We start from the raw sequence: 22116 nt of genomic DNA, 5'->3' as shown, positions 1-22116 counted from the left end.
ATTTAGGAAAGGGACGACTAAAAATATTTTGGAACTGAATGAAATTTTCGAAATGTCAAATAGAACTATCATTTTCAAGGATAATAAATATTCACAATTTTGTTTTGGTTAAAAGATTATTTTAGGTACATATCGAATCCGCCACCCTTAGATTACGAGTCCGAGGGGCCAATAACTGAGCTATAAATTCCCATTTGCAATATGTTAAATACATCAAGTATTCGTGTAGTTTGTCCTTAAACTACAGTTTGGATACATTTTGGATATATATAGTCTTTGGGTTAATATATGTACGGTGAAATGTAAATGTGTATGAAATATTGAAAAGAAGAAACGTTGCCGCAGCGCTGTAAGACTTGTCTCAAATGGATTTTGTTGCTGAAGAGCAGTTATTGACAACGACAGCGCAGCAGATAGACACTACATTAAACTGTTGATTATAAATAGCATAGAGAAAGCCAGACAAGTTGACATGTTCATCATGTTCGCTCCAATGGTAACCTTAATAGACACAGTGATGTACTTATCTCAGGTAGACTTCACTTACAATGACTGAAGTCTCATTGCGTTAAAATAAACGATCTGTCCAGATGGTGCCATAAAAATAAGCAAAATTGAGAAGAACAAATATATGTGTTTAAAGCAAATGCTTGAATAGCACATGAAAGACTTTGTTAAAGTGTAGACAACACAAGAGAAGATCTATCAGTATCACCTAATATTTATGTATGTTGCTCATTGCACATTTGAAAGTGTCATCGTGGCACAAATTATAATAGAGCTATGAAGCAGTCGTATACATCCAAGACAATGCAAGCATCTAAATACATTCCATCAGTTTTGTTATTTGTACCAAAATTAAATTCATACGTTTACAGATTTACAGATTGCTTCAGGCGTTTTAAAAGTGGTTAAGTAGAATCGAATAAATAATGTGAGACGAATAATGGACAAAAACTGCAAATTGTGTTAGTATTCACCGTACTAATAATTTTTATTACCATGTCACTCGTTACTTTTGAATCTGCTACATATTGTTGACATTTTATAATAACGTTTAATCTGTCGTAATCTTTCCCTCCTAGTAGGACTTTCACGTGAGTAACCGAGATTCAGTAGATTGACTTCTTGTTGAATATATTTACAATTGTATATGCTTATATTGTTTCCTTTAACATTACATCGTCAGAATCGTGCAATATTTTACGATATTGCACACCTTCATATTGCACTCACGTGCAGGACACGTGTGCCCAATAGTGTATTATGAACTACTTTGTAAACAACTCAAGTACACTCATGTAGTAGACGCTTTACGGTTTGGATGATTAAGTTTGTTTCTGAATGAACAAAAACATATGCTTCGTGGACTGCCACATACCAGCTGATTTGCAATATTCCGCGTTAACTTGTTTGATACAATGTTTCGGATTTAGGCTAGCGATAGAAGCCAGACAGGTCATAAAATTGCTGGGTCCATACAAATAGCATGCAAGTGACAAGGCTTAAACGTGTCTTCTTTAGCTGGTAATAAGAATGGCAAAAAAATATACTTACAGTTTTACATCCTGAATTTCCTCAAAATGTACTTTCTTAGTTCTGCAAATCCGAATAGATGAGCAATGTTGTCGGTTCTAAAGCTTGATTACATATTTCGAAATTGTACTGTAATTTCAACTATATTCCAAGTGCAATTATATCCTCCTTACTACACTCAAATAAATACACATTATATTCCATAGCGTCGTTTTGATGATTACAATTGAAAGACTTCCTATTTTTCCCCACATTATGATTCCAAACATTCAATGACAGAACAGAAACACACTTGCAGATGTCAACAAGCTGCTCCCTCGCTGCTAAAATCAGATGTACTTCATGCAGAATTGACACAGATAAGTCCAGTCATTTTCACGAAATTTAGCAGAATCGACAAAAATACCAAAATCTATTCATTCCAGACTAAATGGAAAAGTTGTTGCAATGCGCATTCATTCACAATATGACTCTAAATTTCAGTTTTAAGCAGATCAAAACGCCATTATCTTTCAAAGGTAATGTCTCGTGCGAAGTTCAAATTTATCTGGGCGGATTAACAATGTTGTTGTGTACTGATGAATCTGCGCTTGTGAATTTAGTTTGGAATACAGGATAAATTCGGTTACTTTGTTTCTTGTGGTGTATTTTTGTTTGGATAATTAAGCTTTTTGTAGAATAAGAAAATGAGTATATAAATAAAAGGTTACTGCATTTGTATGGGAAAATATGAACTCGTTTTGTCGCATGGATATACGTCACTCCCAAGGTTGTGCAGTATATCTATCCGAAAAACCTCGTTCATATGTTCCCATACAAATGCAGTAACCTATAAATATCAGAGTCCTCTGTAGTGTCAAACGGAGTAGCTGGACTTGGGTAAGGTACAGCTGTGCTGTTCAATTTATTTTTATATTGCCTTTTTTAAATTCAAAGTCCATTCATCTACGAAAAATAATTTAAAATTGTTCATTTAAACTTTTTCGTTTATGGAATGTACGTTTCTTCTGCAAGTGCACAGAACCCTTGTTTACTGGGTTTTCACCCTTCGATTGCAATTCTATGTTGATTTTTTTTTCTCTGTGTATGTTTCTTCCTTTGCAATACCAGTTTAATCTTATTTCCTTTACAGTTTTCATCTCCGGAGTCACTTATTTCGTTTCTCCCTTTCATATTAAGCTTTACTCTGTTGTATTTGCAACATTTTTAAACTGTTCGTATTCCGTCAGATAAAAATGCCTCTAAATATAACTGTCCCATATGTTTTGATAGCTTTATTGCTATCAAATACATATTACATATTTTAATACAGTTTTCACAGAAATTTCATTTAATAATTTGATGTGTGTGCATATGTTTTGTGAAAAGTGTACTGTTTTATATATCATCTGTGTGATATACACATTTTTCTCCTATCAACTGACCTTTTTTAATCCTACAGTGATTCCTTGTGATTGAAGGCTTTATCGACGTCTTAAAATTGTTGATATATTAACAACATAGTTTACTGAATATTTGTGTAAATCGATGCAATATCTTTTTTCAATGAATTTCGAAAAATGTATACACATTCTCTAGATTGCAGCTGTGCTTTTGATTACCTTTAATCTCTCTCAGACTTTCGTTGACCAGTTTGTAGTCTTATATATTGTATTTCAGCATTTTCGAGATATTACTGGAACCATCGAGTCATTTATTACCATCGTGTGACTTTAGCTAAATTCTAATCGCTGTATCATGTATAAATGTCCACCATTGTCTGTTTAACTGTTACGTTTTGGATTATGCCTTCGTTTTCCATCAAGTTTCATAATCAATACAAAATTTAATCACGCGCATGTTTTTACTAATTTTCTAGTCAGCTGCTTTTTACATATCTAAACATTCTAAATATTTACTATCTTTAAAAAAAACAATTGCAATGTTCCTTAATGATAAAAATCAATTATTTGAAAAAAAATAACGTCTTCTGCTGGTCCCCATCAGTTCTGTAATACATAATTTCCAGTCTATTTTACAAGTAAACACTTTGAAACTTTAATTGCCATAGTTGTTAGATCTGTTCAGCTGTGTATATATAATTTTGTGTGTCGTACTAAGAAAGTTTTTGTTTGTGAAACATGCCCTGAGCCTTTGTCTTCCACTTTGTAAACTTCCTGATCACCTAATATGACTTGCCCGATTTTTAATAATTCCTTCATATATTTAGGACGGTATGCCTTCTCTATTTGAATATTTATCTGAAAAGATCGTATATGTCGTCTCACTTTTTCCATTTTATACTTTGTCCAGTCCAAGCTTTTATCAGATGGCATCTATTACTGTCATGAAGTATTTGCATTTGTGTTTGTCTGTACGCTTGCATGCCAATAATGTCCGCCTGCCACTGTCATCCACTTTATTAGCATAGACCTTTCTGTGGTGAAATCATCGTATAGCTTCTTGTGTAATGTGTAGGTAGATTGCTTTGTTAACAAAAATTTTTTAAATCAACGTAATTCATTGCATTTTTCCCGTTTAATTTGTTTCCTCGATTAGATTATATTTGTGTAAGCAAATGTACTTTCATACTGGAAGTACATATACCCTCAATACTAAAATTATTCTTTATTTATCCACATCAAATACATTACTTACGCCTTTCTCATACCGTACCATTGTAACAATCTTGTTATCAGGATTGATAATGACTATCGAAATATTATCATCACTGAATGAAATCTGTAACTCTTCCTCTTTCTAATACATTGCACAATATATTTTAATTCTATTTAATGTGTTTCATTTGTTTGTTAAACATCTTGCATTGAACACACTTTGATACGTCCAAACTTGTAAACAAATGCACACTATTTTTTAATTTTGAGACAGTTTTTTTATGTTAAACTGAAGAAATCTTTGAAATCTGATGAAGATATAACTTTGTGCTATCATGCTTTACTCAATACACAATCATGCTTTACTCAATACACAATCATGCTTTACTCAATACACAATCATGCTTTACTCAAGAACTTATAACGCAGTATTGTAATGCATCTGAAGTAGTTATGAAAATATGAGTTGTCCAGTGTTGAAATAATACTATAGTTTTGGACAGCGAGGATATTTTATTTTTCAAATGCTAGTATTAAAGCTAAAATACATCGCTACGATCGAGAGTCCATTATTTTAATATATATTCCCTTCGTTCATCTATTTATTCCGCCTTCTATCCGTTATCTCCTTCGTACAATACTCACCAAATGTGTTCTTCATTTATATCAGGCGTTTTCCTCTGACGGCAAGTTGCCGACGATTCGTGCAAAGTTGCCAGAACAGGAAGAAAGAATAGGACAAGTTTGGCGGAAAGAGTTGTCCTTTAGCGACGTCAAGGTCGCCAACCTCATGTATAATTGTGCAGGTAATATAAAATTGGGCATATTTGTACGGAATTTTATTTTACGAAGTCTGTAATTTAAGAATTATTACCCAGAATTGTTATTGTTGTATTTGATGATAAGTACACCATCAGTGTTGCAAAACGTCAAGTGCCAAATTAGTTTTCTCTCAAAAACCTCTGACTGTGGACCGGTATGTACAATTGTTACAGAACTTTATTTGTTCTTAAAAGAAATACCCATCATGGCTTGAGACTGAACAGATAACGAAGTTTCTGTCACGATTGTTTTTCGATGAGTAATGTCGTTGGGTATGATTTAGTTCCATTTCTTTGAGCAATTGTATCTTTTAAATGAAGTTTCAATTGACCATATATAAACGGGATTGCGCTTACGTGCTGATAAACCTTGTGCATATATACACGTATATCATTTTAGTCAAGTTTCATCATCTATATTTGTAGCACAATACTATGCTAATATATCTAGAAGCTTCCCGTTTGCACCGTGCTGAGAACGTAATCGGAAACATGATATAAGTGTAGACATCATGGCTTTTCCTGATTCAGGAGAGAATTTTAAGCCTTTTGTATATATCACCATAATGTAAGAGTAATCCCAATTGGGTACAAACGTCTTGAAATATTTTAGTGGATTCTTAATTATTGTAATGATGCCTAGTCCAGCAAAGGGAATGAACTCCACATCGGGAATATATTAAAACCAGAGTGCAATTAACAATTAAACAGCTCACCTCTACAAATCATGTAAAAGCATCCAAAGAGGATCGTGTAGAAAAGAAGTTCAGTCTGAAATGATCTTCACAAAGAAATGTTGGCTGCTTTTGTCGGTAACGTTTTTGGCAATCTTTAATCTTTACATTTTGAATTAAAATCTTGGTTTCGAATTTTACCTTGCCATCGGCACTATATAACCTGTACAGTGTTGACATAGCGCTGAACCACTAACCAACCAACCTACCTACCAACTCGGGTTATAACAGGAAAAGAACATTATTTTGTGTGATATTAACGGAGAAGTATTGTCATGAAATGATATAAATCAAGTATTAATTGTATTGTTTCTATAGTGAAAAATCAATATTCTTAAAATCAGCCTAAGATTGTAGGATAATTGCCCACTCCAAGAATTACAATTTTACTGTTAAAAGTCACGTGCTTTATGCACACTTTGAGTGACAACCAGTAGTAATATCATAGTTCATGCATCAGTAATATAATTGCACTGATTAGCCACTGCAGATAGTGTTTCACATGAACATGCAGCACGCAATCCACTCATCTAATTCTTATATTCATTCACATGCATAAGCAGAGTAACCTATCACAATATACAATGTCTAGTCATTATTATATACTCACTTTTTTAATTTTACATTGTTAGAATCGTGTAGTATTGCTACATATTGCACCATTTTATACTGCACGACATGGGTCTCAGGATGGTATCGTGCTTGGAACTACTTGTTATTGTAAACAAACAAACAAAAAAGGGTAGCAGACGCAGGAGGTTTTGATTTATTAGATTGTCTGTGGATGAACTAATTAAGCTGTATGTGCCATCCGAAAGTAGAGATGATAATGTTGACGATGTGAATGAGTTCATTGAATCACTAAAATAACTTTCAATCAAGAAAACGACTGAACGTTATATCCGCAATGTCCAGCGTCGGTTTTATGCACAGTACCTCGTTTAAAAGGAAATTAAGAATATCGGTACATGAATAAAGGGGCGACAACTTGTAACAATATAGCCTGTTACTGTGTTACAGCTGAATTGCGATTCTCCGTTTCCCTGTTTTAATTGTTGGAGAAAATATTTGGATTTATGAAACAAGTCATACAAGTCATGTAGCTGGAGTCTCTCCAATAAACAGCATGCATGTGACGGAGCATAAAATATATCATCAATAACTGGTAATAATAACGGCAACAGATGTACGTAACGTTCTGGATCTTGAATTTCCACAAATGTACATTCTTAGTTATTTCTGTCAAGTTGAATTACGTTGGTTCCTAACGTTGATCCACATCGTGAAATTGTAAGCAATGGATACTCTATTTCCAACAGAAATCACATTCCAAAGGATATTTTACTGCACCCCAAACCGTAATGAATTTGATATTCCCTAAAAATGAAATGAAATCCTGTGTCTTCTTCGGAATTTCAATTACAAATCTCTAATATTTTTCCACCTTATGATTCTAAACTAGCAAATACAAATCACAAGCAAACCGCTCCGGTGGCCTAGTGGTTAGAGCGTCCGCCTCGGAAACGGAAGGTCGTGGGTTCTAACCCAAGCCGAGTCATACCAAAGACTTACAAAAATGTTACTAACAGCTGCCTCGCTAGGCGCTCAGCATTAAGAGGTTAGTGAGGTTAGTGTTAGGACTGGTCGGCCTAGTGTCAGGATAATGTGACTGGGTGGGACATGATGCTACATGTCCGTGGCAAGATGCCCCAGTGCTAGACATCACTCTAAACTGACACACTGCAGACATCGTAGCGATATGACTGAAAAAGTGTTAAAGCTACGTTAAAAATCCTAATGACACACACACACACACAGATCGAGAGATCATAAGCACGTGTGTAGCTTGCTTTAAGGCTAATCCCTCCAGCCATGTGTACATAGTAATGGAATCGCCCCAGCTAATAATTCCCGTCCATCACGACTAGATAAAAAGAATTCAGATTACATAAACAGACAAAAATATTCCATCCCATACCTAATTGAAAAGTTGCTCCAAGCCCCAGTCATTCACGAAATAGCTCTAAATTTTAGTATGAAGCATACCAAAGACATTTTTTAACCGAATGACTGAGCGCGCGACTACCAAGTTCAATGGTCGCCGATTCGTACTATTGCTCACGAATACTATTATTGTGTATTTTTATTTTTACTACGCTTGTGTATTTAATTTGGAATCTTGTATTAATTACTTTGTTTCTTGTAGTGTGTTCATTTTATTAGGCAGCCCTAGGTAGAATAGCAAAATGAGTATGTAATAGAAATGATACTGCATTTATATCGGACACTTTTTGTGAGCAACACTATACTCCTAACTTCGTACAGTATATCACAGAAAAGCTCTTTCATACTTTCTCATATAAATGCAGTAACCAATAAATATGGAAAGTTTACCACACACACACACACACACACACACACACACACACACACACACATATATATATATATATATATATATATATATATAGAGAGAGAGAGAGAGAGAGAGAGAGAGAGAGAGAGAGACAGAGAGAGACAGAGAGAGACTCTCTGTTCTGTGGTATTAAACTAAGTATTAGAAAAAATGAAATCCAACAAGTTTTGCAAAATTCAAGAAATAATGTTTCTTTGGAAAACAAAGTGACAATTTTAAAAAGAGCTTACAGTATTGTGAATTGAATCTCAAATGGTCCTAAAAGTTCAATCACAATTCCGAAGTATAGAGTATTCCAAATGAATTCCATTGAATGTATTGATGTACCAATCGCCTGGAACAGTTTGATGTGCTAACAGTCTTGATGTATCACAATGATAAAATCAAATATATCTATAAATGAGTTCACAATTATTCCAGATTTAATGGCAGTTTACGGGTTCCGGAAGAATATAAAAGATGTATGCTATGTCAACAATACATGGACTAGCACATAAATCGAGTGGCCAGCAAGCGTACATTTTGCCCTTGCACTCTATTTAAAAACGCATGTGTATAGATCACTTACACCGGTTAAGCTGTTGCAGAATGCACGAATACTTCGTAGTGCAACCGTGATGTTGCATCTGACATGCTCAGTTTACATATTGTTTAACTTGCAATTGCTAGTGTACTATTAGATCCGTATGACTCTAAGAATATTTTATGCATATTTAACAACGCCATAACAAAGGTTTTTACCTACAGACAGCAGGTTGATGTCAAACTGAGTATCAAGGAGCATACAAGTTTCACGCATGCGTAAGTAAACTCGGAAGTATATTAGGGAGCGTGAGAGCTACATTATCACTTTCGTTAAGAACGTGTCTCTCATGCATGCCTATTAATTCAATATTTTGAATATGTTCAAAGTATGTCGGCAAGTAATCATTACGATTGTCTCCGATTGTGTTTCCAACCAATTTCTTCGTCTTTGGCAGATTTCGAAAATTAAAATTTTCTTAATAGATATTTAAATATTCCGCACAATGACCATTGAAAATTTTTCCTCATTCAGCACACTGTAGTCCTACAGTTCAGTGTAAAGATGACGGGTTCCTGGACCAGAATTGCCAGTGTGTATGCCTAGACGGATCCAACGACTGTGAAGTACAAGGCAAAACTTCGTCAGAGGAAGAGGGTATGTCATTCTAATCTTTCCCATCTGTCGTTAAAAATTGAATTTTATTAAATGACGACAACTTTCTCCTCTGATTGTTCCAGTATTATAAATTCTTGTTACCCAAGGCCAGTCCGTTGTCAAATTGTAAATGGTATTTCACAGAGTAGGGATGGGCCTTACCAAATTATTGTTGTTGTCTTGACGTCGCTTGCGAAGATTACGAAGGGGTATGTCCATGTCTATTGCACGTGCGCTGGTGGCTGACGAGCCCCATACATGACATTCACGAACGTCCACAGAGGCTGCAGGGGAATATCTGGGTTGTGGTGGGTGCTGCTGATGGTTTTTCCTCCAAGATGGCCCGTCTGTTTTGTTCAAAAGTGTCAGCGGCCTGGTGAACTGTACGTCGTCAGATTTCACGGTCAGCAACTTGTGATGCCCATTGGCGGTGATCGATGCCACAGGTGGTGAGGGTCTTTTCAAGGAGTCTTTATATCTCTTTCGAGGTGCCCCTCTATCACGGCGGCGAGTTGACAGCTCACCATACAGTGCGATCTTTGGCAGGCGATGGTCCTCCATCCTGGACACGTGTCCTGCCCAGCGAAGCTGTATCTACATGAGCGTGGCCTCAACGCTGGTGATCCCTGCTTGTTTGAGGACTTCAGTTTTGGTGACGAAGTCACTACAGTGGATGTTGATGATGGTGCGGATGCAGCGCTGATGCAAGAGTTCAAGGAGGCGGAGGTGGCGGCTGTAGGTGACCCAGGATTCGGCGCCATATAGGAGGGTGGTCAGTACGACAGCTCTGTAGACGCTGATCTTTGTATCTCTCTTGAGACTGGCGTTGTGCCAGACTCGTTTATAGAGTCTGCCGAAGGCGCTGTTTGCTTTGGCCAGTCTGTTGTCTATTTTTTGTCGATCTTGGCATCAGAGGATATCACACAGCTTAGATATGTGAACTCGTGGACTACGTTCAGCTCTGTCTGGTCAGTGAAGATGCTTGGTGGTCGGTACTCTTTCTTGGGAGCAGGCTGGTGAAGTACCTCAGGTTTTTTTAGGTTGACCTCAAGACCAAAGAGCTGCCAAGTTTCTGCAAAGCAGGATGTTACGCGCTGTAAGGCAGCTTCCGTGTGGGCAGCAAGGGCGGAGTCGTCTGCAAAGAGAAGTTATCTAATCAGTTTTTCCAAGGTCTTGCTGTGGGCATGAAGTCGCCTTAAGTTGAAGAGGTTGCCATCAGTCCGAAATCGGATATAGATGCCATCTTCATCATGAAGGTCTTCTGTTGCTTTTTGGAGCATCATGCTGAAGAAGATTAAGAACAGTGTGGGGGCTAAAACGCAGCCCTGTTTCATGCCATTTGCAATGGAGAAAGTCTGTGACAGGTCGTTATTTTTTCTGACCTGACCAAGCTGGTCTTCATGTAGTTGGATGACCATGGTAAGGAATTTAGGAGGACAGGTAATATAAAATTGGGCATATTGCAAGGATTTTCTTACCAAATACAAAAGTGATGAATGATGTCAGATGCTGTCTCCGGTCTCAGGTTGCTGTCTCAGGTCTCAGTATTGCATGAGAGAGAGAGAGAGAGAGAGAGAGAGAGAGAGAGAGAGAGAGATTAATGTGACGCCGTAAGCATAACTGATGTGTATTCATGGGGCACACTCAGTTGGTGGTTGATTTCCTGTGTGGAGTACTTACTGAACCAAATCCTCATGTGTAGGTCATTGCGGTAAGATCCTAAATTAACAGTGGAAATTGATTATGTATTAGCTTCCGGTAGAATTGAGTAGTATTTAAAACACCGTCGTTATGAGGTGGGGCTAGGATGTTGAAAGAAGTATTTAAAACACCGTCGTTATGAGGTGGGGCTAGAATGTTGAAAGAACAGTAAGGTGTGTACCATAATGAAATGAAACACTCTCAGCCGCTGGTTGGATCAATTTCCCACCGCAACTGTTAACTAAATTATGACTGACATAGTCATCATGTATATAGCTATTTCAGACTATGTAAAGGCGTCTTTCCCGTAGGGCATACAAAAAACAATGCTGACTACATGTTTCTTTTTCTGTGTTAAAAATAGACTTCAGAAGTGGGCAGGGTGCTCGAAGACCAATCATTCCGAATGACACCAGTTTGTAAGTCAACGTGATGTATATAGTTCCTATGTTATGAACATATTCAAAGATTCTTTTAGTCTCGACTTAAGCTTTGTTCAAATATTTGGACAAGTAAAAAGTATTTTCTCAAGGGAACAATTGTTATTTTTCGGCCTTTGATTTGACAATACAGTAAAGCTATTGCCATACACATTTTGATTGCCCTGTACATTTGTACAGAAAGGATCTAATTACCATAAATATACACAAGAAAGAGCTCGATGGTCGAACCCACGATTGTAATTACCATAAATATACACAAGAAAGAGCTCGATGGTCGAACCCACGATTGTAATTACCATAAATATACACAAGAAAGAGCTCGATGGTCCAACCCACGATTGTAATTACCATAAATATACACAAGAAAGAGCTCGATGGTCCAACCCACGATTGTGATTCAAGCACGAGACAATATTGTTCATTCAGTTCTAATTTTCTCATTAGCAAAATCGAAGCAGGAATGGTTACCAGTTTAGTCCAATAAGAAAATTTCCATTCATTTAGAATTAAAAGCATTATTACAACAGATTTTAAAGTTGCGAAGGTCATCCAATGTTCATAGAATAGAAACATAAAAATAAGCTGTTACATTTATCATATGCAATAAAATGATTTAAATAGATCTGCATGGGTTCTAATATAGAAATCTTTACTTTTAGCTGCATTATGAGGGACAAGTGAGTTGGCATTGATCCCGTACACTTTCAAAATCAGGCTCTGATCTAACTATGAAGTTTGACTTCATCAGAAACAATATTGCCACAGAAATATACCATGAAATAAAAGATCTGAGATGGGCCATTCTGGACCGTATTATGTGTCAACCACTAAGACCCAAGGGATGTAGCAAGTAGCTTATTAAAACAACATCTATCCAATGTTAACCGCTTACTGTTGAAAACGTGAGCACGATGGCGACAATAACAACTGTTTAAGTCATTGTCCTTTGGACATGCTTGATAATGAACCATTAATACTATGTTTTGAATAATAGTAACCAAACAAAACTCACCAGTTCATCTGTTGATAACACACACGAAAATAAGATGACACTCAATTTACAATGCCATCTGCCAGGACACAATATGGCACGAACTCAAGCTTTGCCCTACGATGTTCGACGTCAGCACTGGCAGTTCTGACAGCATCTGGGGCCGTTACACACACGATGTCCTTAGCTCCGTTTTGATGATATCTCCGGGTATTGAAACCAATTTCAGTACATCTCGTACGGCTGCCCATATTAACACTGTTGTATTGTTGTAACACTAATTGATTTCGTGATATCATACTTACTTTGATGTTGTTAGAGGTGGGAGAAGTGCTATCTCCAATCCTTATGGTGTTTTAGTTATCGTTGTCTAGCAGATGGTCGACAACGGTGTTATTGCCCGGATCGAGTAAACAATAAAATAAAATATGAATTAATAGATGGAATAACAGAGAACAACACGAACCCCGAATGCAAAATACAACAATTCAATCAATTACATAAACTGAATTGAACATGAAATTTAAACTATTCACTTTCTCTTAGAAATAGAGTTACAAGGATTATGCGAAATTCAATTAGCCGTTCTATTACACTGATAAAACAAATTTAATTATATAATCGAGTGACTGATCGAACTCAAATTGCCGGCATGTTAGCACAACTTGGTTGCTTCCTGTATTTCCCAGATCACTGCTGATGATAGGTCGGTGTTGCCTTTCCACAGTGCGGTACAGGTATGGAGCAATTTGTTTCTCGCACATGCTATGCAGCTGAATCTCTCTCTTTTCGAGTTACTAACTTTCCGACACATATCGCTTGGACAGTTCAACGATATATACTTTTTATTTCCCGGAGCTAAATTTTGGCTCCAATTACAAACTTAGACTGATTAATTGCTTCTAGGAACACACACACCCTCGTTTAGCTTGGACAATCAGAATTACTTTCTCTAACCGCCAACATTTTTTAACGCACCCATCGAATTCAGGATAACTCTTTCTATACCACCTTTATTATAACTATTCTGGAAAATATCATTTCATGATAATGCTTCAAATGGCCAAGATTTCCAAAATTTTGACTCTGGTTTTTCTTAGCTTTGTCATTTTCCTTTACACGAACTTACGTTAACATCTCTGTCTCACCATTATCGAACGGACTTTAAATAAAATTACTAAAGTTCATTTATGCCTCTAAACAAGAGAGGTTAACCATTATAAGCTGCCAAGTTATTGCGATTGTAGCACATGCGTCAATCTTAATGGTTACGTGTCACACTGACCACGACATAATGTACTGCGAAAAATATATATAAAATTTTGCACCATTGCAGATGTCTTTTCTGACCGAAGTTAAAATACCCCGTACCAATCGGAACATCCCTTGCCTTTTTCTCACGTAGAGAAATAAACTTCAGATGTAATTCGTCGCCATTGGGAACTTTATTTTGAACTATTTTGTTCCAATAGAACAATATCGCGGCGGAAAGAAATAAAGTCATAATCGGAACATTCTCTGCTTTAGCTGTTGTAACATATGTGGTAAACTCCGCTAAAAGCGAATCACCAAACACATGAAACTGATCTGTATTTCTACAACCACTTCTGAGGTTATGGCTAAACATGACGGAAATGGACGAACGATGTTCCTATAGACCCCGTACAAGCCAAGAGGTAGGTTTTCCAAGTTTGGTGTCAGTTTAAATAGGATGAAGAGCAATTTTAGCCGAGGAATATCGAAGTCGGTTAGAACTATTGTATAATTTTCTTTAACAATGTGGACATGTGTTTTTCATGAAGGAGATATGCCGACGCCGGCGCGAAAATGTTCCTTTGGTGTGAACTTAGCTCTAGTGATTTAGTATCCCTCATGAAGAAGAGATCGTCGATGTTATGCTGTGAGGCTGAAATGGAAGCCATTACATGTTCAAAAGGCAATAGCTTAATTGTACTGGGAAAAGGGTATCAAATAAGTGTAGTATAATGAAAAAAGAAACTCTGTGCTATGCAAAAGATTCATTATGGCTGCTAACTATATGAAACATTCTTGAAAATTATCATCCAGTTATACAAGTGAAGCTAAAATTTGTTATCGTTTTACGAAGTGTGCTTCGTTTAAATTACATTCAAGATATATATTAGATTGACCTTAGCAAGTAGTGAAAATGAAGCGTGTAATGAGGCCACGTGTTTAGAACTAATTTGTTGCTCTTAATATCCATACGTGACCTCTGAGTTGGTCGGCGTAGGGATAATATCCAAAATCGGATAGTAAATTGGATTTCAAGTTTTTTTTCGAGTGAACGGTGAGTGAATACTTACCTTTGTATCTACGTTTGTTCTCACGTTGACGAAGGAACGTTTTGCAGTGTTACTATGCTTAGTCTTAAACTGTGTAATAGAAATTAGCAAAACCAATACGTTTAGTAAAATCAACAAATTATTTTTCTACAATACAAAGTAAAAAGAGACACAGTATTGTGAATTAAATCCAACATAATCATAAATGTCCAATGTTCAAAGGTATTGAATGTTCCCGACGAATTTCTCCAGTCTTGAATGTCCTGATATACGACAATGATACAATCCAGACATGTCTCTTAATGAGTTCTCAATAATTCCAAAATAATATGTTAATCCAAATCCAATATGTTAATCCAATGAATAATTTAAATAATTCCTCTCGATTGACAACACGATTGTCAATAATTCTAGCACTGATCTTAAAGCAAGAATTAATTATTTGTTTATCAAGTCCCTATATATGGATATTTTCACTTGACCTACAACGTAAAACAATGTAAAGATTTCTAATGGAAAACATAGCCTAACTGTAAACAAGAATGACCTTGAACTCGTGCCACGTATCAAGTCTGTTTCTATAATGTCCTGAACTAAACAAAGTTATGTCAGTGTGTTATTTACAGCTTACAATAATGTGCAAAAGTTAATCATGTAACATCCTGTTTACAAATTACCATTATCTTACAGTACATTCTACAATCATTGATAAACATGACAGTAGAGTCGTCACAGTTACGTAAGTAACGGCAAGCGTAGGTGAGTGTAATGATGTCTGACCAGCAAACCTTTACGCTATTAATGAGTTTTGGGGCCCGCAACGTCAGTTTGGCCCAAGACAGAAAATTAAACAATAGCTTATTGAATAGAAAATTATCTCAGGAGTAAAATGAGCGGTAGATTACGGCTGATTGTCTTCCTGGATGAGAATAGCAGCCAGAGATGAAGAGTAAAACATAGACGAAGTGTTTCGAAATTACACACCACATCTCTTATATTGGTTCTATATAGGGTCCAGAGCGGGTCATAGTCATAATCTGATAAACTTTTATCGCTTGATTTATTTCTTAAATCAAAATAATAGGTTGTCTTCAACGTTAAACATGCACATGTGGTCGGATCCTTGTCTATCAACCTAACCAAAACTTGGTTTCAGTATGACGATACGTAATCCATTTTTAAAACATGTTCATGAATTGGTAGGAGTTAGAATTTTGCATTATATTGAAATTTCTCTGACTTTTCAGATAAATTTTAAATGCATTTCAGGTTTTATTTATTTATTGGAAACTGGATCTGAATGAACTGAAATTTAGATGTAAACAAACCAAAAGTTATGAGGCACGTGATACATTGGGTTATTTCCCTTATACCATTCATTCAACAAGACAGTTGTACCTGTAAGGCTTGTAAGCAAATAAGTGTTCTCCGGTAAAACGTACATTATTCATCTTGAATATTCTGCTCTCAATCATATTATCATTCATCTGATAATTGGAATCAGATTTATTTCGTGTTATTGATTATCATAGGCCATTTTCACCTACATGTTCTCGACCTTTTGGAGGAAAATGTAATTATTATTATATAATTCCGATTTATGAGACGCGGATAAAAACGTTCAGGAATGCATAATCAGTATGTGTGTGTGTGTGTGTGTGTGTGTGTGTGTGTGTGTGTGAGAGAGAGAGAGAGAGAGAGAGAGAGATCAACTTGGAGGCTTGAACTCTTGGAATATAAAAAGAACATTGCTTACAGAAGTACACAGCAGTCTTAAAATTTGAATAAATTCTCTTGGGGTGGAACTAGAGGGTAACGATGGTGATACACAGTTGCTTGAGACAGTGGACAACTGGACAACTCAACGTTGCTTAAAGTTTCTAGTATTACCGGCATTTCCTGACAATGCAGTCTATGTTAAGTATAAATGGTTGAGGAAGAACCTGAGAAAACCCTTGAACCACCGACCCACGAGAAGCTACTGGCAAGCTTTCTCACATAACTACATTGGCCGAATCCGAGACTCGAACCCATGCAGGAAGAGGTGAGATAGCAGTGATCCGTAACGGTGAGCGCTTTAGACCACTCGGCCACTCAGGGCCCCCATTATAAACAGAGTCACACTTGTTTGGAAGAAAGAAAAAAAACAACATATGTATGGTTTGGATGAATGATGAGCTAAAAAGGTAACCAATCTACATTTTGAAAATAATTAACTAAATTAAAACGTAGAGATTTGGAGAAACTGTAATTATATCATTTAGAGAATTTTTATGGCGGAGGAATGAACTTTGTCAGTATGCTATGAATGAAGTAATCATAACTGTATTACCTTCAAATATTAAAAAAAAAAATGAAAATTCGACAACAATGGCATTTCAATCTCCCCCAATCAAAAACCATCAAAAGCAAACAGTGAAATATCCGACAATGTGATAGTCGGCTAAGAATATTCTTATATATTTTCTCATATTGCTATATCGATATTTTGAATCAGTTTTCGATTTTATTATTATTATTATTATTATTATTATTATAGCACTTTGCTTAAATATACATGAAAGCTGGCAGTGCTACGTATGGGCCTTCCAAGGCGAGTGTGAGAAGAATCCCCGCTTCATGCACGAGGGCTGCAAGAAAGCATGTGGGGTGTGTGGCACGAAAGAGAGTACCAAAAGTACGTACACTCTCTCCCTCTCACACATACATATGTATCTATCTATCTATCTATCTATCTATCTATCTATCTATCTATCTATCTATCTATATATATGAAAATAAATTAAAAGTTGTTATGTATGAAATCACGGTCTTAAGTATTTCTCGTTTAGTATGCATCAGTTTACGGTGTACGTATACACAAAACATAGATCTAAAATTACCAGTGAAACATACATACATACATACCTGCCTGCATGCATGCATATATACATACATACATACATACAGGCCTGCCTGCCTGCCTGCATGCATGGCGTTTGGTACTAGGGTTGGGGAGGGATGCTCCCAATATATTATTTAAATTACCATGGAAGTCCCACTCTGGGCTCGATTTTGTAGGGAGTGAAATTAGTGATAGAGAGAGGTAAGGCTCCGAGCTCTCAGTCAGCATTGCTGACAGTTAAATTATTGAGAACACAAAAGGTGAAATTCAAAGGAATAACAATTTAATACAATTCAGTATTCAAATGAAAATAATTTCCCAATCACTCTTCTTCCTCTCGACCAAGTGATAGCATATTGCATCCTTTGATTTATAGTGTGAGATCGCTTTTCCACCTCTTCTTGTTTTCTACTCATCTGTATCTCTCCTGTCCTGCCAATTTCTTCTCTCCTTCCGACTTCCCTCCTAACTCTTTCTCCTAGACTGCTCCTTCTCCAAATCCTCCTTCTCGACTCCTTTTCCTCCTCCTCCTTGACTCTGCTCTCTGACTAGCCTTCGATCCTCAATCGACTTCTCCACTAGTCTCTATTCCGTCTCTCTCTCTTAGAGACTTGGGACTAAACCACACCGGAAGTCTGTCCCCTAAAAGCTTCCTTTACGAAGCTTTGTCTTTCCTTAGAATTTCCTAAGTTTTCCCGCTAATTTATGAGTGGCTTTTCCGGAGTTATTGCTTTAACTTTCCAGCACGATGTTTCACAATTACTGAAGTTTCTAGTCTAAATTACTCTATTAAATTCGAATTGAAATGGTGACCACACCCTCTCTCAATTCCGATTGGATATCGATTCTACCCTGTCCTGTTTAACTTAGCAGACAATGATCCGGCCGTCTGTCAACGTGGTGAGATTTACGACGCCAAATAGGGTCATTTGTTCTTGAACAAAGCTTTCAACGTCCACATGTGATTTTTGACACCCAATAAAGCTGGCTCTCGTAACAATTACGAACAGGACCACTATAGCCGAGGGGTCTAACATATATACATGGCTTCTAACCAATTCGTTTGTTCTTGACTTACGTAATCGCGGGCAGGCAACGTGACACATACATACATACATACATACATACATACATTACGCAGACAGAATAGCCAAGTATTGTATGCAGGTTATGAGGCAAGACTAAAGAACTTTTTACCATCTTTTTTTTTATATCTTGATCACGAAATCACAGCCTCGGAGCAGAAATAAGTCCATGTCACCTTTCTAAGTTCCGAAATACCGAGACGCAAAAATGTATTTACTTTTTCCATCATCAGACCTTTATGATGCTTATTACATATGAAACATTTTCTTTTGTGACGTCAATGGGTCTGGAAATAAATTTCAAATGTCCGTAACATTAATTGGTATCGTGTTTCCTGTTTAGACAACAACCATATCACCACATGGTCGTGGCAGTGGATTTGTATATTCTCCGGTCTTTGTCCGAAGGAATGGACCATAGGTAAGGGTTACTTTTTTAATAGTTGATAGTGTTTCATATCTTACGGATAACTAGCGCTTAAATAATTAGTGGAACCTTAGAAGATTTCGAAGTAAGAATTCTGATTGTGGTTCTTAATGTACTTCTTACCTGACAAATTGGAAATGTCATGAATTGAAGATACACTAACGATCTTTAAAACACAAGAAATGAACGTATCTAATTTTTCTTCTGTATTTTAATGAACATCAAACAATGGACAATTTTTTAAATTTCAGACATTATATTCGAAATGGAGTTTTACCACTGGAGAGTCATATTGTAATATATTACATGTTCTAGAAATCCTTTCAGTTTTATTGTTGACGCATAGGAAACATTACCAACTAATAGCCTTGGTCCTTGTTAACATGCCCTTTGCTAATGTATCTTTTTTCTTTCTTTTTTTCTTTCTTTCTTTTCTTTTTTCCCCTGCAGTATAATTAAAACAAAGTTAAAGACAGAGGAGCAAATTTAGATTTAGATGATATATGTGAGAATAGATGTTTATTGTATAACCACGGTTCTCTTGTCTGGTCTTTCCCATGTTCTAAATTCTGGAAACCCACGCATAGGCCACGTTGTGACTTTACCAAGTGAGATAATGATTAATGACTTCAAAGGTCGTCAAAGGTATATGGTGAGAGAGAGAGAGAGAGAGAGAGAGAGAGAGAGGGGGGGGAGGGGAGGGGGTAATTTAGCGATTGACACTGAAAATGTGTATATATCGTGCCATCTGCATGTGAACAATGAAATAAAACATGAACTTGCCACAAGATAAAAATCAATCAGAAGGGGGGGGGGTATTTTCGGAATAGAACCAGCGGACAAAATGAAGTTTCTTGTATTTATCTCGTAAAATAAGAAAGGAAGAAAACAATCAGTTGCGAAAAGACAATTGAAAAGAAATGAATGGGGTAGATAGAGAGAAAAAAGAAATACTAACCTTCTTAAGATTGCTTCATGAATGCAATACAAAAATATTTGTGTCCGTAATTTCAGTTTAACATGTTTTGTATAGATTCAGCAAAACTTATTCATACATAATAATAACGTGTCTCAGAACAACAACAAAAATCAAGGTAACGTTTTCATGTAAACGTATGTCGGACTGTTAGAAGGTGTATTTTCATGTCAGTTTTCCTTCAGCAGATGATATATGGCAGGGCAGTCCAATTTACATGTCATCGTTTCAAAATTATTCCTTAAATACGGCGTGCATTTACATTTAAGCCAGCCATTTATTATAGATAATTTCTTCACTCCCCATGCTGCCTTCAAGATCGTCAAAAACGCGTGACCAAACGACATAGAACGGTATGGTTTAAATTGTTAAATAACACCACTGCATTGTCCCACGTACGGTTAAAAAATCACGACGTTAACGATTTTGAAGAGAGATGAGTATGATCTATCAAAAATAAATGGCTACATTTACTGTGATAGAAGATGCAACATTAACAAGAAAGAGATGACTCGATGAGAAATAGACCCATAATGGAAACATTTGGTCCACATGAAAAAAGAAAGCTGATCATATAACATAGGGAATGAAAGCCGCGTTTACAAAACAAATCTGTCCGACAAGATTCTCTAGTGTAATACGATTTATTATGTAGGGTGGGGGACTCGAAAGGTATTGACAGAAAAATCTCGAGCGCTAAAGTGCCATCGATTATTCTACTAATGTCCATTTCTTCGTTCCACCGTACGATACATCTGATGTTACACTCGGACATACAGTCTTACTAACACGTAATGTACCGATACATTTATGTAATATACCGATACATTACTTGCGTCTTAGTCAATAAAATAAATCTATATTTGTTTATTTATGGAAGCAGAGCGAAACCTACCTTCAAATTGAAGATCTTCCATTTTATTAACATGGTTTTGATGATCTCATCTCACATTTTGTTCACGTATACCTCATACTTCGTTTCATCGTGACTTTAATGCTTGTAAATTCTCTCTGAAGTAACTTGCTGTACGCTGACACTTCGTAGTATATAAATTCAAACAAGTTCTATTGAGGATTCGAATAAGTACACATGGTAAAGGATGGTTTATAAAGTATGTTTTTTATAAGTATAATAAGGTTTTTTTTACTTTGTAAGATAAACATTATGGGAGTTATATGTAATCGTTTCTAGAAGCGAACACATTCCATTTGGCAAAGCAATGTCGATAAATCTTGGCTGTTCGACCAATAACAAAGTGTGTCATAAAGGACACCTGTTCCATACTCACCAAAAGGTCATGCAGTACTTATAATGCAGCCTAAAAAAATGAAAGCTCAAACATACAACTTGCTTCACCGTGTAAAAATGTAACTAACATGAACCAAACTTCTCTTACATCGAGGTTTATAAAGCACGTTTGCATGTGTGCGGGTAATCTATCGAACGCTAAAGCTTCTTTGACTAAAAGTCCAGCCATTCATCTCGCCAGGAATCTGTCAGGACGTATATCCGCAAGACAAATGCCAGCGATGGGAAGAGAACGGGGACTGCATCACGAATGATAAGTGGATGAAGGAGTATTGTCGGGCCACATGTAAAGCTTGTGACAACTCCACTACCGACATGGCAGACGAGACAAGTAAGTACTAGCCACGACAGGAAAACTGTCATGACCTGCCTCATCTCGATGCAGCTTGTGACCTTAAGTACTCACTGTGATGTATGAGACCTCACCTTTGTGCTGTATGTTGCATCGCGATTGATTTTTGAACTTCTTAATATATGCATGCTAAGTAAAGAAATTTGGAAGAAGGAAATACAAAGCATCTACCTTAATATCAGTGGACTGGTGTCTCCATTTCAACTTCTGTCATTTAAGTTTCGAATTCCCTGTTCTTAATACTTAATACAATAATATAGACGGCACTAATGAATCACGTTTGGGAACTCTGATTACTTTCACAATCAACATGGTTCAGGTACAACACTCGTTTTATTCTCTGTAGAATTTCATGCTTTTA

General features: G+C 36.5%; 1 protein-coding gene across 1 annotated transcript in view; it reads left to right on the top strand.

The window, feature by feature from the left end:
- Positions 1-22116, top strand: part of LOC149798874 (uncharacterized) — a 67852-nt gene that overhangs the window by 36586 nt on the left and 9150 nt on the right. The window contains exons 8-12 of the mRNA XM_089957789.1: positions 4804-4939; positions 9162-9284; positions 17262-17399; positions 19035-19112; positions 21585-21734. Coding sequence (XP_089813915.1) covers positions 4804-4939; positions 9162-9284; positions 17262-17399; positions 19035-19112; positions 21585-21734 — 625 coding nt within the window. The remainder of the gene's footprint in view (positions 1-4803; positions 4940-9161; positions 9285-17261; positions 17400-19034; positions 19113-21584; positions 21735-22116) is intronic.

This window comes from Sinohyriopsis cumingii, chromosome 5 (genome assembly GCF_028554795.1).
Source record: "Sinohyriopsis cumingii isolate HCF-2022 chromosome 5, ASM2855479v2, whole genome shotgun sequence".
Classification (NCBI taxonomy): Eukaryota; Metazoa; Mollusca; class Bivalvia; order Unionida; family Unionidae; genus Sinohyriopsis; species Sinohyriopsis cumingii.
The sequence above is the reverse complement of the archived record's forward strand: the minus strand, read 5'-3'. Positions and strand labels throughout refer to the sequence as shown.